The following is a 15,094-nucleotide window of genomic DNA, read 5'->3' on the forward strand; positions in this document are numbered from 1 at the left end:
ACCTTTTTCTTCGTAGATCCCTCTTAGGTTTGGCCAGGTCTGCACCCAAAGTGCTCCCAGGCAGGCGTGTGGATGAGCCAATGCGACCACACTCTGTTATTTCTAACCTCTCCTGGGAAACATCCAAGCTGGTAAGTGAGTATTATGGTAGATGTTGATACCTGCTTGATTAAATATAGAGGTATCTTTCTTAAGTTTAAAAAATTAAAAAAAGGATACTCGTATTTTTTAAAGTAAAAACAATATCCAAATTATCTGGCATAATGGAATATCATATAAATATTTTAGTGACATTTTTATTTATAGGAAAATCACTATTTTAGATGCCTCCTATTCTATGTTTGAAATAATATTAGCAGGGCTGAAGAAAGTGCTTGCTAAACAATCACTATAACAAGCTAATTACCTTTTCAAGAGCTCATAAAAACATGAGAAGCTCCATTTAAATTTACCTGATATTATGGTTACATTTATTTATTTATTTTTATTTTATTTTATTTTTTTATTTTTTAATACTTAAAAAAAATTTGTTTTTGGCCATACCATGTAGTATGTGGGATCTTAGTTCCCCGACCAGGGATCGAACCCACACCCCCTGCACTGGGAGCGTGGAGTCTTAACCACTGGACCGTCAGGGAACTCCCTGGTGACATTTACTGTAATCTATCCATTGTTGTGGGATCATCAAAGATTTCAAGTTGTTTATACATGTTAAAGAAACAAGATATAAAAAAGATCTGCTTTTGTGGTTAAAGATCTGGTTTAAATACCATCTCTGACATTTACCAGTATAGGATCTTATGTAAATTACTTCTCCTGGTGTGTCTCCTCATTTATGAAATGGGGATAATACAATTTATCTCAAGCGCTGCTGGGCCCAGCAGAGTGTATGAATCATAGAAGATACTCAGTCATATTTGTTTCCTCTCCCTCCTCCCTTTCTTTTTCCCTAAGTCAGTCTAGTCCTTTTTCAGCCAATGGAAAATACTTTCCCCCATTTACATTAAACTGGTTTTTGAGAAATACAATTGCTGTATCATAGGTGTGGCTACTGAGGTTCTCCATGGGTTTATAAAAGTAACGACCCACAGCCAATCAGGGAAGAACACATAATTTGCATTTAGAGATCGGGAATTCCTACACTATTGTTTAAGGACCACACCACACCGTTTATCCCATCCTATCACTAACCACCTGCTTCAGTTCCAGGTCACTAACCTCGGGATCTAGGTCATCAAGAACATTTTCCAACTGTTTCAGTTCGTCTTCTGAGAGTTTGCCAAGAAGCTCATCTTCATCAATGTTCTTGTATTTCTCCAGGTCTTTTTGAAAGGGGAGTGCCATGGTTTCCTATACGCCTTTCTCATGGGCCATGCACATTTAACCGCACCAGCTTCCTGAGACTTCAGAATACTGCTGAGAAGAAAGAAACACTGTTATCTCCTTTGGGTAAACAGGACTTATTAGCAGGAGACAGGGCTATGCTATGTGCCAATGGGGTCTCTCCCTTGACGAATAACTCAACAAAGTAAGTAATATCACCTTCATTCGCAGAGCAGCCTGACTGCTTATAAAGTATTTTCATATATGTTATCTCACTTATTTAGATCTTTACAATGACCTGGAAAGGAAGCCTGGACAGATATTGATAAACCATTTTACAGATGAAGATTCTCAGGTCGAAGGGGCTGAGGGCATCGCTGGAGGGGCTGGAGCTGGGATGTACCAGGCCCTTGAGTCCCTGTGGAGTGAGTGCCTTTCCCACCAGACGACTCTGCCTCCTGCTTTCCACAGAGAACAATGAAGAACAATGCACTAATTGTAAGGCAGTGTAAGGAGCAGACTTGTGTCTTTTCAGAGGGAGAGTGATGTGAAGAATACAAAATGGGGTTCATTCAGGAAAGAGAGTTTGGACGTCCATGTGAGAAAGCCTCGTCCAGAAACTCCCCTGCAATTAAGCTAAGTAAGAGTCTAAAATCCTGGTACTCTCTCCACTTTTCTCCCCTCCTTTCTTCTTTCTTCATCTCCTATTCTCTTTCTAGTCCCATTTCCTTTTTGTTTCTTAAGCCATCCTCCCTAATTCTTTACACCCCTAGTCCATTCTTTTTTTCAACCTCCTCTTTTTATATCACCTCCCTCCTAAACTTCCACTCAAAACAAAATTTTTCCTCAATCCCTTCTTTCTGGCAGAGGATTTTACAGACCTTCCCTCAAAAGATAATACTGCACTCAGGAAATAGCAATGTACTTAACTGATTGTGCTTCTCCTTTGGCCATATTAATATCAAGCAGATCTTTCAAGGCAGTGAATACTTGCTGTCAACCTACTATTTGCCAGGTATGGTTCTAAAAAACAGGAATACACAGATAAAACAAGATATGACCCTTTCCCCAAGGAGAACACAACTCAGTGAGACATACATATATAGGGATAATACCACTGGATAAGTGTGTGGACTAAGAATGCCGCCTGCCAGATCAGCAAAGGATGCAACCCTCAAACACTACAGCCACCCCCAGTGGTGCACCCTCAGGGCACTCAGGATGGCAAAGAACAGAATACTGGCCCTAGATAGTTAAGGTTTATATCAGAGGAATGACTTCAGTGAGCCCAGACTTTTGCATCTTCCCCTAGTCGACTTAAAAAAAAATACATGCACAACGTGAGAGTTGCGAGTTAAATTTTATTTGGGGCAAAATGAGGACTGCAGCCCGGGAGAGAGCGTTTCAGATAACTCCGAGAAACTGCTCCAAGGAGGCGGGGGGAGGAGCTAGGATATGTAGGAGTTTTGCAACAATGAGCAGGTAATTGGGAACGTCAAAAGATTATTGTTAAATAAAGAAAACCAGACATCTCAGGTTAAGGAATTTAGTGCTTTTCTATGTATGGGAAGATGAAAGAGTCTGGGCTCACTGAAATCATTCCTTTGATATGTATCTTATCTATCTGGGGCCTGTGTTTTCACATCCTGAGTTTCCTCAGGGCTCACCGCAGGGACTGGCTGCAGTCTGCTGGCTGCTAGATGGCACGTATTCTTTTTTTTTTTGTATGTTGTTTTTCTTTTTTAACATCTTTATTGGAGTATAATTGCTTTACAATGGTGTGTCAGTTTCTGCTTTATAACAAAGTGAATCAGTTATACATATACATATGTTCCCATATCTCTTCCCTCTTGCGTCTCCCTCCCTCCCACCCTCCCTATCCCGCCCCTCTAGGTGGTCACAAAGCACCGAGCTGATCTCCCTGTGCTATGCGGTTGCTTCCCACTAGCTATCTATTTTACATTTGGTAGTGTATATATGTCCATGTCACTCTCTCACTTTGTCACAGCTTACCCTTCCCCCTCCCCATATCCTCAAGTCCATTCTCTAGTAGGTCTGTCTTTATTCCCGTCTTTCCCCTAGGTTCTTCATGACCTTTTTTTTTTTTTCCTTAGATTCCATATATATGTGTTAGCATACCGTATATGTTTTTCTCTTTCTGACTCACTTCACTCTGTGTGACAGACTCTATGGTTTCCTCAGGGCTCACCAGCTTACGTTGGAGGGCTGCAATCATTGGTGACTGTGACATCCTTTGTTTACTGATATGGCAGGAAATATTCCATTTATAAATATTCCATTTATCACCCTACGCAGAAAAGTGCTGAATTCATTAACTTGAGATGTTGGGTTTTAACTAATAGTAATCTTTTGATGTTCGGACTCCCTAGGTTTTGTAGCAAAAACCCCTATACATCCTGGCTCCTGTCGTACACAGCTTTCTGAGAAACTGCCTCCTGGGCTTGAGTCCTCAGAAAGTCCACTGAAGAAAACATAATTCTCAACTTTTAGGTTGTGCTTTTTTTTTTTTTTTCAGTTGACAAGTGTTATAACAGAAGTCATGTACACAGTAGGTTTAAAACACATGAGGAAATAATCCTTGGATGCGGATGGGGGTTTTGAGTTGACACTGAAAGAAGTTGTGTTTGAGCCTTGAAGGAAGAGGTCCTAAGGTGGATGTGGGCAGGGAAAGCTCCTTCCAGGAAAATGGAATAGCATAAACAAAGGCACAAAGATAAGAAAGTACATGATGCTTGGTGAATGGTTGGTGTGGCTAGAGGGGAGGAGGGGGAAGAGGAGAGGAAACAACTAAAGGTGAGGACGGGACAACTGTGAAGGGCCTTTCCTATACGTCTTGCCAAAGAACCTGGGCTTTATTCTGTTGGAGATGGGGAGTCACCACAAATGTTTAAAGTAGAGGAATTGATCTGAGAAGACCTGTTTTCAATAAGGTAATTCAAACGGTAAGAATGAAAAACAGGTTGTCATGGAAAGAGATTGGTTGTAGGCGGGGCCACTTAAGGGCTATTGGAATGTTGTTCCTCTGTCCTTACTTCAACTGCTCACCACGTTCCAGTTTGTGGTTTTTTATTTTGGTGTCTTTTCCATATACAATGTAACTCTCTTTCCCTTCCATCATTCCACCTTCTTTTAAGCTTTAATTGTAATATTCCAGTAAAAAAATAAAGCCAAACCAAAACAGACAAAAAAATCCTCTCCCACTAAAGTCAAAGAAACCAGCTGGGTCATATACACTTTGTTCTGGTCCCAACTACCACTAATTTATTGTGTGAGTCTAAGAAGGCCGCCTGCCGTATCAGCAAAGGATGCCCTCAGCCACTTACAGCCATCCCCAACAGTGCACCCTGAGGGGACTCAAGATGAGAAAGAACAGGATACAGGCCCTAGATAGTTAAGTTGCGTATCTGCCAGGCTCTTAGCCATCAAATAAACTGACTGAATTACCCTATCCAACAGATTCTAAGATGCACAGTTTCCCACACTTAACACTCAGAAATTGTGTGTCCTGCAACTGATGGTCCTACAATTATTGCCGACCCAGCAGCGGTCAAGATGTCATACTTGTCATTGCCTATGTATGCATAAATAACAAAAGCACCAGCTTCAAAAGTAGCAAAAGGGGTGTCAGGAGTTTGGAAAATATCTCAGGGACTTTTTAAAATAGTGGAATACTCTTTTAAAACCTAACATAATTTACAGAGTAGGTTTAAGAGCCAACACCAAAGGCTTTTAGTTCTTTTACAGATTTTTTTTTTTTTAATTACCACTCTTGATGGCACAGAGGAGATACTGTGTGGAAAAGACCAGACACTGATGAATATGAGTGATTCAAAAAGTTGGAGTCTGAACATGAAGAAGCTTTAAGAATATTAACCAGGGGCTTCCCTGGTGGTACAGTGGTTAAGAATATGCCTGTCAATGCAGGGAACACGGGTTGGAGCCCTGGTCCGGGAAGATCCCACATGCTGTGGAGCAACTAAACCCGTGCGCCACAACTACTGAATCCCGCGCGCCTAGAGCCCGTGCTCCGCCACAAGAGAAGCCACCGCGATGAGAAGCCCATGCACCGTAACGAAGAGTAGCCCCTGCTGGCCACAAGTAGAGAAAGCCCGTGCACAGCAATGAAGACCCAACGTAGCCAAAAATTAATTAATTAATTAATTAGTTTTTTTAAAAAAAGAATATTAACCCATTCATTTCCATTTTCCCTTTTTCTGTATGCACAGAGGTGATATATTATTTTTTTAAATGTATGTGTATTCATAGCAGCTTTATTTGTAATAGCCCAAACCGTAAATAACCTGAATGATCATTAGTAGGTGAGTGGATAAACAAATTGTGGTATATCCACATAATGGAATCTACTCAGAAATAAAAATAATGAACTATTGATACACACAGTAACTTGGATGAACCTCAAAACAATTATACTGAATGAAAGAAGCCAGATCAAAAAGAATGTATATGGCATGATTCCATTTGTCTAAAATTCTAGAAAATGTAAACTGCTCTATATGACAGCAAGCAAATCAGTAGTTGCTTAGGGATGGGAGAGAGGTAGGGAGGGGAAGAGGCTTACGAAGGGGCATGAGGAAATTTTGGGGGTTTGATTGTGGTGATGGCTTCACAAGTGCATGCATATGTCAAAATTCATCAAATTGCATTGGTTTAAATATGTGCAATTTGTTGAATGTCAGTTCAAAAAATCTATGTGTAAGTCTAAAACAGCTCTTCAATAAAGTAAAAAAATTATATTTTTAAGAAGGGTCACTTTTTTTTTTTTTCTTTTTGGCCACACCGTGTGGCTTGCAGGATCTTAGTTCCCCGACCAGGGATTGAACCTGGGCCCTGGCAGTGAAAGTGCCAAGTCCTAACCACTGGACCGCCAGGGAATTCCCAAGAAGGGTCACATTTTAATTGGCAGCATTTTTCTTCTCCGTGGTATGTAAAATACTGGTGCATTTCACAACTGATGGTATCTTATAGAGTTGATAAGATTCTATTTGCAGTTCTATTCCAGGATTCTACAACTATACCCCAACTTCTTATCTTCCCCTGAAACAGACTTGCTCTCCTGGTTTTCTGGATCATACTATTAATCTACCCGTCAGTCACTGCCAAAACTCAGACCACTTGAGTTTCTTTTCCTTCTTTCCCTGTTTCGTTGGTTACCACCTCCTGTGGATTCTTATTGTACAATACTTTTCACACCATCCCTTCCTGTCACTCTTGCTTTAGATCTTTGTTCTTTCAGACCTGGAGTACTCTCATTGCATCTTGAAAGGATTCTATTCTTCCCTCTAAGCCACCCAGAGCACCATGGTTAGATCATCTTTCTTCACACTGCTAACAAGCCACTTCCCTGATTAAGGACTTACAATGGCTCCCTCTTGTCTACACAATGAAATTCAGACAGTCTAGCATCACAAACTCCTATTATTTGGCTTTGATCTGCACTTTCTGTTTTCTGTCTTCATTACTTTCCTAGGGAGCCCTCCAATCCAGCCAAAATTGTTTATTCGCTCTCTGTGGTTGGCAGAATAATGGCCCCCTAAAGATGTCCATATGCTAATCCCCAGAACCTGGGAATATGTTACTTCACATGGCAAAAGGGACTGGGTGTGATTAAATCAAGGATCTTAAACTAGGGAGACTATCCTGGATTATCTGGGTGGGTGCAATGTAATCACAGGGCTCTTAAAAGATGGAAGAGAAAGGCAGAAGAGTCAGAGAATGAGATGTGATGACCAAAGCAGAGGGACAGAGTGATGCAATTGCTGGCTTTGAAGATGGAAGAAGCGGCCGAGAGACAAGAAATGTGTGCATCCTTTAGAAGCTGGAAAAGGCTTGGAAATGAATTCTCCCCAGAGCCTTCAGAAAGGAATGCAGCCCTGCTGATGCCCTGATTTTAGCCCAAAGAAACCTGCTTTGGACTTCAACCTCCAAAACTGTGCAATAATAAATTTGTGTTGTTTTAGGCCCCTGCATTTGTGACAGCAGCAACAGGAAACTAACATACTCTCTTATTCATAGACTTCCGTTTTCCAAGATAATTGTTCTGGATATCTCGTTTGCCCTCCCAATTCACTTCCCACCCTGCTCTGCACCCTAGGAAGATGCTGTATTTACACGGCATCAAGGCTCCCTTGCTCTCTGGCTTCTGTTTGGCCAACAGGAGGCACTAGCAGGAAAATGGAGGGCAGGCGGAGAGGGAGGTTGGTCCAGAAGGCCACATTGCCTACCAGGAAGCCCCCTCTACACAGCTGCCCCTACACCCTTGCTGACTTCAGGCCTGGGGGTGGTGAAGGGTTCCTATGTGGCTAGTGCCAGATTTCTGCCTTGTTGGATTCCTCAAACCCTCCTTACAACTTTGTAAATAGCCTCTTTATTAAAATTCCCTCAAATTATTCAGTTTGAGTGTGTCCTCTGTTTCTTGTTGGGACCTTGGCTGATATAGTAATATTACTTGGAATGCCCTTCTCTATTCTCATGGTCAATCCATGTGCTCTGCTTTTGAGACCTGGCTCAGATCCCAGCTCTGCAGGACCACAGAACGTCAGGGCTGAGTGAGGCCTTAACGATCATACAGTCCAGCAACACAGATGGTTTTTCTCCTGCTTCTCTGATCACTCCTTGGTCTCTTTTGGCAATTCTTCTTCCTCTACCTTAAATACTGGCATGTTACAAGATCCTGTCTTAGCATTTCTTTTCTTACACTGTACACTTTCCCTGGGGAAACTCATCCCCTCCAAAGTTTTAATTATAATCCATCACCTGAAGACCCCCAAATCCATATCTTTGATCTAGACTTTGTTCCTTGAGGGTTACGTCCATATATTTCCATTGCCGAACCAACATCTCTACTTCGCTGAATCAGGCTCAAATGTCAGAAGTATTCACATCATCTTTCCTTCCAAATAGCTTCTCCACTGGAATTTCCAATTTTAGGAATTTGGCCAAGAAACCAGGGAGCCATCCTTGACATCTTCTCTTCCTTGTCTCCTCCCCGCCCACCAATAACCAAATCTGGTCCATACCTAAACATGTTGAGAATCCGCCTACGTCACTTGCCTGCACTGCCACATCCAGCCTTAGTCCATCTGCATCCATTCTCCATACAAATGGCCCAAGTGATCTTTTTAACCAACTCTGCCCTAGTTACTTAAAATCCTCCAGTGGCTTCCCTTCGCTTGGAGGGTAAGGTTCAAATTCACAGTCTGACCTCTGTCATCCTCATCAGCCTCATCCTGCACTGCACTCCCCATCTCCTCCTGGCTCCAGCCCCCTGGACCACTTCCAACTCCTGGATCATGCCTTATGTTGTTTCCTCTGCTCAGAGCACTCTTACCCCCTCTTTCTCCGGCTGACTGGTAGCCAACTCATCTTCCAGTCTCAATGTAAGCTTCAATTCCTCAGAGAGGCCTTGTTCAGACCCCCAGGCAGGTCTGAGTCACTCCCCACCCCATGGCACACCCCTTATGCAGACCTCTCCTTGACTTTATTACGATTGCTTGTTTTATCTCTGTCTTCCTTGCTAAGCTCTGTGAGGGTGGAGGCTGTATCAGTTTTAGTCATTGTTATAATCCCGGCTCTCAGCACAGGTCTTGACCCAGAGAAGACATCCAACAAGTATTGTGCAACAAATGTCAAATGAAGGAAATGAGCTCAGAGAGGTGAAGTGACCCGTTGGTCCAGAGATCACTCCACCATATCCACAGCCTGCACCCTCTGTCACGGAACTTTCTGAGGCCACCTAAACGCACAGAAGTTGCTCTGTTTCCTAAATCTCGTTGCCTATGTCACCAGTTGAGTGTTCATCTCTCTCTCATTATTTTTTATGTATGCTACATAAATGGTTCTCTCTCCAACTACACCACCAACTCGTAGAGGACAGGGATGACGTCATAATTCTTTATATTCCTGGGCTTCTTGTATATACATTCAACAAATATCTACTGAAAGCCCACCTTTTCCAATGCTGGGACAAAAGCAGTGAACAGAACAGATGATATCTTGTGCCCTAACTAAGCTTACAGTTTGGCAGTGAGAGAGACTTTAATTAAGTAGTTACAATAACATGTTAATACTATGTAACAGTACCTGTTAAAACAAATTGCATATGTTGTGCCAGTGCATCACGGGAGTCTTAAAGCCAGAGGAGAAGAAAAACAGTGTATCCTCTGGGAGCACAACTCTGATTTAAAGATTTGGGGGAAAGCTGGTTTTATTTTTAATAACAAATATAGATATATGTGAATACATTATTCACATAGCTTTTAAAGTCAAATCACAGATTTCTAGCTCATAGCTAGCCTGCTTTAGCCCCTACCCAGGCCTCCCAGAGTTCATATTTGTTCTCTTCAGAAAGCTTCCAAAGAGTTGCCGCAGCCTCACCTCCAGCAGAGTGTGTCCCATGGCAAGCTCTCAACATGCAACGAGAAACTAATACGTACACTGCAGTGAAGCAAGCGCCAAACAGAGCTTCCAGGAGTCCAGGTGGGCATGTACACCAACCGGTTAGAAAATGGACAAGAGGAGCAAGGACTTGAGCTGAAGGGAGGATGATTCGGGCCCTCTGATAACTCTTCCTGTTACCAAAGATACGAGCCCGGAGAAGGAAAACAAGCAGTGTGGCTTCCTTCGCTTCTCTTTCCGCTACCTTATTTGTATAACTGTGGCATGAAAGAGGGAAATCAGATACAGCACGAAGTGCCCAGCCTTTGGCCCTCCCTCCCCACACAATTAGAACCAAAGCCAAAACAAGCAGCCCTATTTATTAAATCTGATCCAAACCAAAGACCAATGTTTACAAAAGAGTAAGAAAAAAATACTTGTAAAACCTAGTGAGAAGTTTTTTAAATGGGTAAAACAGTGCCATAAATTGTTTTGGAGCACTGATGATGATTTAGTCCCAAGGGGGGTAGTCAGTAAGTGAGAAGTTATTATTCTTTATTATATATCGTCAATATTTTTTTTTTTTAATTTGTTTATTTATTTATTTTGGCTGTGTTGGGTCTTCGTTTCTGTGCGAGGGCTTTCTCTAGTTGCGTCAAGCGGGGGCCACTCTTCATGGGCCACTCTTCATCGCGGTGCGCGGGCCTCTCTCACTATCGCGGCCTCTCTTGTTGGGAGCACAGGCTCCAGACGCGCAGGCTCAGTAGCTGTGGCTCGCGGGCCTAGTTGCTCCGCGGCATGTGGGATCTTCCCAGACCAGGGCTCGAACCCGTGTCCCCTGCATTGGCAGGCAGATTCTTAACCACTGCGCCACCAGGGAAGCCCTATCGTCAATATTTTATAGTAATCTTTAAACAATCAATGAACCAGTTTGCACAAGAGCCAAACCTACATTTTCTAAAACTAGTAAGTTAGAAGAAAATCAGCTTATCGATATATCCTCCAACAAAACAGGAATTGATCCTATATATTTAATTCTTTTCTAGCTGCAGGAAAATACAAAGATGTGTACAAAACACATCCTGTGTTTTGGAATCTAGCTATTTGAAGAGGGCCCATTCAAGTCTGTTTTTTTGTTTTTTTGGTTTTTTTAACCAAATGGCTCCTGCCATATCCTGGGAAATATCTGCAGGAGATGCAGGACAGAGAATGGGGTGTGATAAGGAGGAATTTCAGGCAAAAAATATGAGAAGGCAATTGGAAGGGGCAAGCTGAATGGGGAATGAGGAACAGATCTTACCAGAATGAAGAGTTTGTCTCTGAGACCATTTGTTCTTAACTTCCCAATCTTACAACGCAGAAGTTGCCATAGCTCAAACTGTGCTTGAAAACGGTCTCCTTTTAAAACAATGTGCCCACCAGTAACCACCCCCTCCAGGTTCAGAAGAGCACAGAAGACAAAAAGCATGGGCCTTGGAGTCAGCCAGCCCTTGAACTGATGGTTACAGATCCATGTGCGAGTAACAACCTCTCCAAGCCTCTGTCCCTTCCTCTGTAAAACAGGCAAAGAGCAGTACTTATCTCAGAGGGTGTTTCCCTCCGTTAACCTTGTCAGAATCTGTTGAACGTGGAGAGGCAGCACCCTATAGGAGCCCTGGGTCAGCACTGCCAGGTGTAGCAAGCCGCCATGGGTAGGCTGGCCAAAGTATGAGATAGGTTTCCACCTGGGCAGGAAGTTGCCACGAAGCTTCCTGGCGGGGGCAGAAGGGCTCTAGCATGGAAGTCTCACTGTCTGTCCAGACTGCCACCTGGTTTCTAATTATCTTGGCAGGTCCTACTCCCTGCTGCTGCCCTACCCCTTTGTCTGGCCCTATTCTCTGTTTTCTGAGGAGTTCTTGTTTCTTGACTTCTAACTCCTTGCCTTCCACATGGGTGTCTGGGTCTTTCTGGTTTTCAACTGCCTATTGGTTCTAGCCATGTCCCCTCATCTTGGCTTCAGGAAGTTATGGGCTTCTCACTTCTTGACTGGCACTATGGTTTCTCTACTTTTTGTCTTTTCTGCCTGCTTATGCGTCTTTGACCCACCTATCTTCTCTCCTTCTCTGGCTGTATCCCAGTTAGGTTTTGATCAAAGCTTTGTTATGACTTACAGGTGCTATGTGCACCTTGACTCATGACTGCTTATCAAGATGATATGCAGAATATTTAACTGGTCTGAAATGGGCACTGTCCTATAAGAATGGTTGTCAGCTATAAACGACAGGGATGGCTGACCCTGTATATACTGGCTGAACAGCAGCCCAGCTCCCTAGCCTCAAGACCCCTCCCACTGCTCTGACAAGAGGCCTCCTGGTTCTTTCATTGGGCTGGTGCCTCAGATTGGCTCCTTACTCCTCATGTCCTGGCTTGGCATGGCTGGCCTTGCACCTTGTTTCATGAGCTCCTATTACCCACAGTCCTAGAGCTGACCTTCTCATTCCTACTCTACTCAGCCGTCACCAGGGAAACCCAGGAATACTGGCGACACACAGGAAAGAGATGGGGTAGCCCTGATGCCAAAACAGGGGGGCAGAACATAAAAGCATATATATATATATATTTCAGGTATAGGAAAAACATCCTTGCAGCAAAAGGTTCTGTATAAAATTAAGTGTTGTATCTTAAGAATTGGTTCTGTTTTCTTGGTCTGGTAATAGGTAATAGTTCTCTTCTGCATCTGCCTTCTATGAGCCTCTTTGAGCCACATGGGTGCAGATCTTGAACTCAGAGAGGAAAGGGATAGCACTTTCAGAATGGTTCTTGGGTAGGGCTAGAATTTCTAAGGTTTGGGAATTATTAATACTTTAAGGTTGGAGTTAGGGGATGAGATGTCTTAAGAATAAATGATTCATAGTAGCCAAGACAAACCAAAAAAGAGAACTTCCCCTGACCCAACTCACACCTCCAATAGGATTTAAATCTTGGGAACCTGAAGCCACAGACTCACTGTGAGTCCCCCGCAGATCCACTGCTTTATTCTGTCACTAACCACGCTGTCCTCTACAATCCTTTCCTTTGTTTACTTATCTATTTTATTGATCACCTCAATTTTTATTTAAAAAGTTCAAATCTACAGAAAACGTAAAATAGTACAATAAACACCTGTATACAACTCTCTTTAATTCACCAGCTGTCATCATTTTGCTGCATTCTCGAGCGTCCTCCCCAACTCTTCTAATCCCCCTCCACCCTGAACCCGCTGAAAGGTGCAGACATCATGACACTGTGCCTCAAATACCCACATCTCAAAAGAAAAAAACAGTGTCCTACATGACCACAGTACCACCACTGCACCTAAGAAAATGAAAAGTAATTCCATAATATTATCTAATATGCAGTCCGTATTCAAATCTCTCCAATTGTCCCCAACTCATCATTTATAGCTATTTTTTATTTATTTTTTCTGATCTAGGATCCAAAGTTCACACATCCTGATTGGTTATCACTTGAATATTTTAATCTACAGTATCCCATTCCCACCGTCTTTGGGGGAGGAACACCACACACGTGAAGTTGTGACCTTCTTATTGCATCCCAACAAGAGATGCAAGATAGGTGTTGGTAAGCTTGATCATTCAGCTAAGGTGATGACTTCCTCATCTCTCCATTGTAAGGACACATTTTCCCTAGGTAATCTGTGCCGAGATACTTTGAAAAGATGTGAAAATCCTGTTCCCCAACCTTTTGCTCAAAGGTTTTGTACCCCTGGATGAATCCTTGCCTGAATCAGTTACATTAGGGTTGCATAGCACTGGTTTTCTGGTTCTCTCATTCCTTCTATTGTGTATTTATTATTCAAACAATGACCCATCAGTACTCATCCTCTCTATCCTCAGTGTCTGTACTCTCTGCTTACTTTTTGCTGCGGTTTCCTCCCCCTCCTCCTTGCTGACCACATCTGACTGCTCTGCCCAGCACGGGGGAGCCATTTGCTTCTCCCTTTACCTGCTGGTCCCATCACTTCACCTTCAGCAAATTAAAAACAAACACGGAACATCCACAGCCTGTTGCTGTCTACCAATTTATAGTAATTTACAAAAAATAAAAGTTGTAATGCATATTTATTGGGTTAGACTGCAGAGAGTAGATAGAGGAAATTGGTTTTATTTTTTAAGAAATCAGGTTGCCTAAACCCTGAAAAATCTTTCCTCCTCACTAGGTAAAGCTGCTTGTTCTGTCACAATTAGGTTTTTGTAATGGTGTTGAACACCAGCACCCCTCATCTCCTCAGTTCCCTGATAATGAGAGTCTTGGAAGAACAGAGGTTTAGAAATCATGTAACCCGCATGCCCCGTTTTACCATGGAGAAAGAGGATAAGAGAGGTGAAGGGACTTGTCCAGGGTCCCTCAGCTCCTTAGTGGTAGAGCTGGAAAAGGGTTTTGTAAATACCTTCTCCGATTGTCTTTTCATTCCCTTCCCAAGGACCTGGTGATTCAGATGTTTAGTAGGCAAGAGGAAGCCCGTAGCATTCACAGCCTCCTTCATTGCTAATTTGCATTTTGCCCGTATCACCTTCCCACCTCTGAATACGTTAAATAAAAATTCTCTTTAGGAGCCATTATTATTATTATTATTATTAAAAAGCAATTTTCATTTCTGCAGGTCAACAGGGAAAATTTAGGAAGACTCAAGGGAGCACATGCTACCATTACTTTAACCAGAAAAAAAATGAGTCCCGAGGACCTGCATCAGGCCGCTCTCGGAACGCTGCTTTCTCGGAGGCTGAAACGCCCTGCGGGTGACAGCTCCAGCCGGAGTCTACCCTTCCCCGTCGCCTGCTCTAACGCTGCAGTGACAGCATTAGGCTCCAGGAGCTTGTCAAACGTTAACAGGAGAGGATAAAATGGGGAACAAAGCCCAGCGTGGAAAATCCCGGCCCCGCAGCTCAGGGAGGACAGAGACCGCGCCCTCACTGCGGCGGCCCGGGCGCTGCAGAGACTGCGGAGCCGCAGTGCAGGGCGTGGGACCCACACCCGCCGGGCGCCTCCGGCCCGCGCCGCCCTCTCCTCCGCACCGCCCGTCGAGCCGAGGAGGCCAGAGGCGGCCCCGGCCTCGAGCGCCCGCCCGGCCGAGCGCCGACGCCGCGGAGCATCCTCCCGAGGGCAGGGAGGGCGCGGCCGCCCCACGCTGCGGGCCGGGGGCTGCAGACCGCGCCTCGCCCGGGCAGGCCCCCACCCAGCCCCCGGCGCGCTCACCCGTCAGCGCGCCCATCCCGGAGCCGGCGGTGCTGGCCGTCAGTCGGTCTGCCCCGAGGTAGAGGGGCCGGCGAGCAGGGCGGCGCCGTGGCCGGGGCGAGCGCGGCAATCAACAGGCAGC

General features: G+C 44.0%; 1 protein-coding gene across 3 annotated transcripts in view; it reads right to left on the bottom strand.

Moving 5' to 3' along the window:
• Positions 1 to 15,094, bottom strand: part of TMOD2 (tropomodulin 2) — a 60,792-nt gene extending 45,698 nt beyond the window's left edge. Inside the window, exons 1-3 of one of the 3 annotated variants that reach the window (XM_057544207.1) lie at positions 14,974 to 15,087; positions 2,254 to 2,346; positions 1,219 to 1,413 (exon numbers count right to left, since the gene is read on the bottom strand). In XM_057544207.1, coding sequence (XP_057400190.1) covers positions 1,219 to 1,344 — 126 coding nt within the window. In that variant the 5' untranslated portion in view covers positions 1,345 to 1,413; positions 2,254 to 2,346; positions 14,974 to 15,087. Of the gene's footprint in view, positions 1 to 1,218; positions 1,417 to 2,253; positions 2,347 to 14,973 lie in introns of all 3 variants that reach the window. The other 2 variants (XM_057544206.1, XM_057544205.1) reach the window with 2 other exon arrangements.

This window comes from Balaenoptera acutorostrata, chromosome 3, assembly GCF_949987535.1.
Source record: "Balaenoptera acutorostrata chromosome 3, mBalAcu1.1, whole genome shotgun sequence".
NCBI lineage: Eukaryota > Metazoa > Chordata > Mammalia > Artiodactyla > Balaenopteridae > Balaenoptera > Balaenoptera acutorostrata.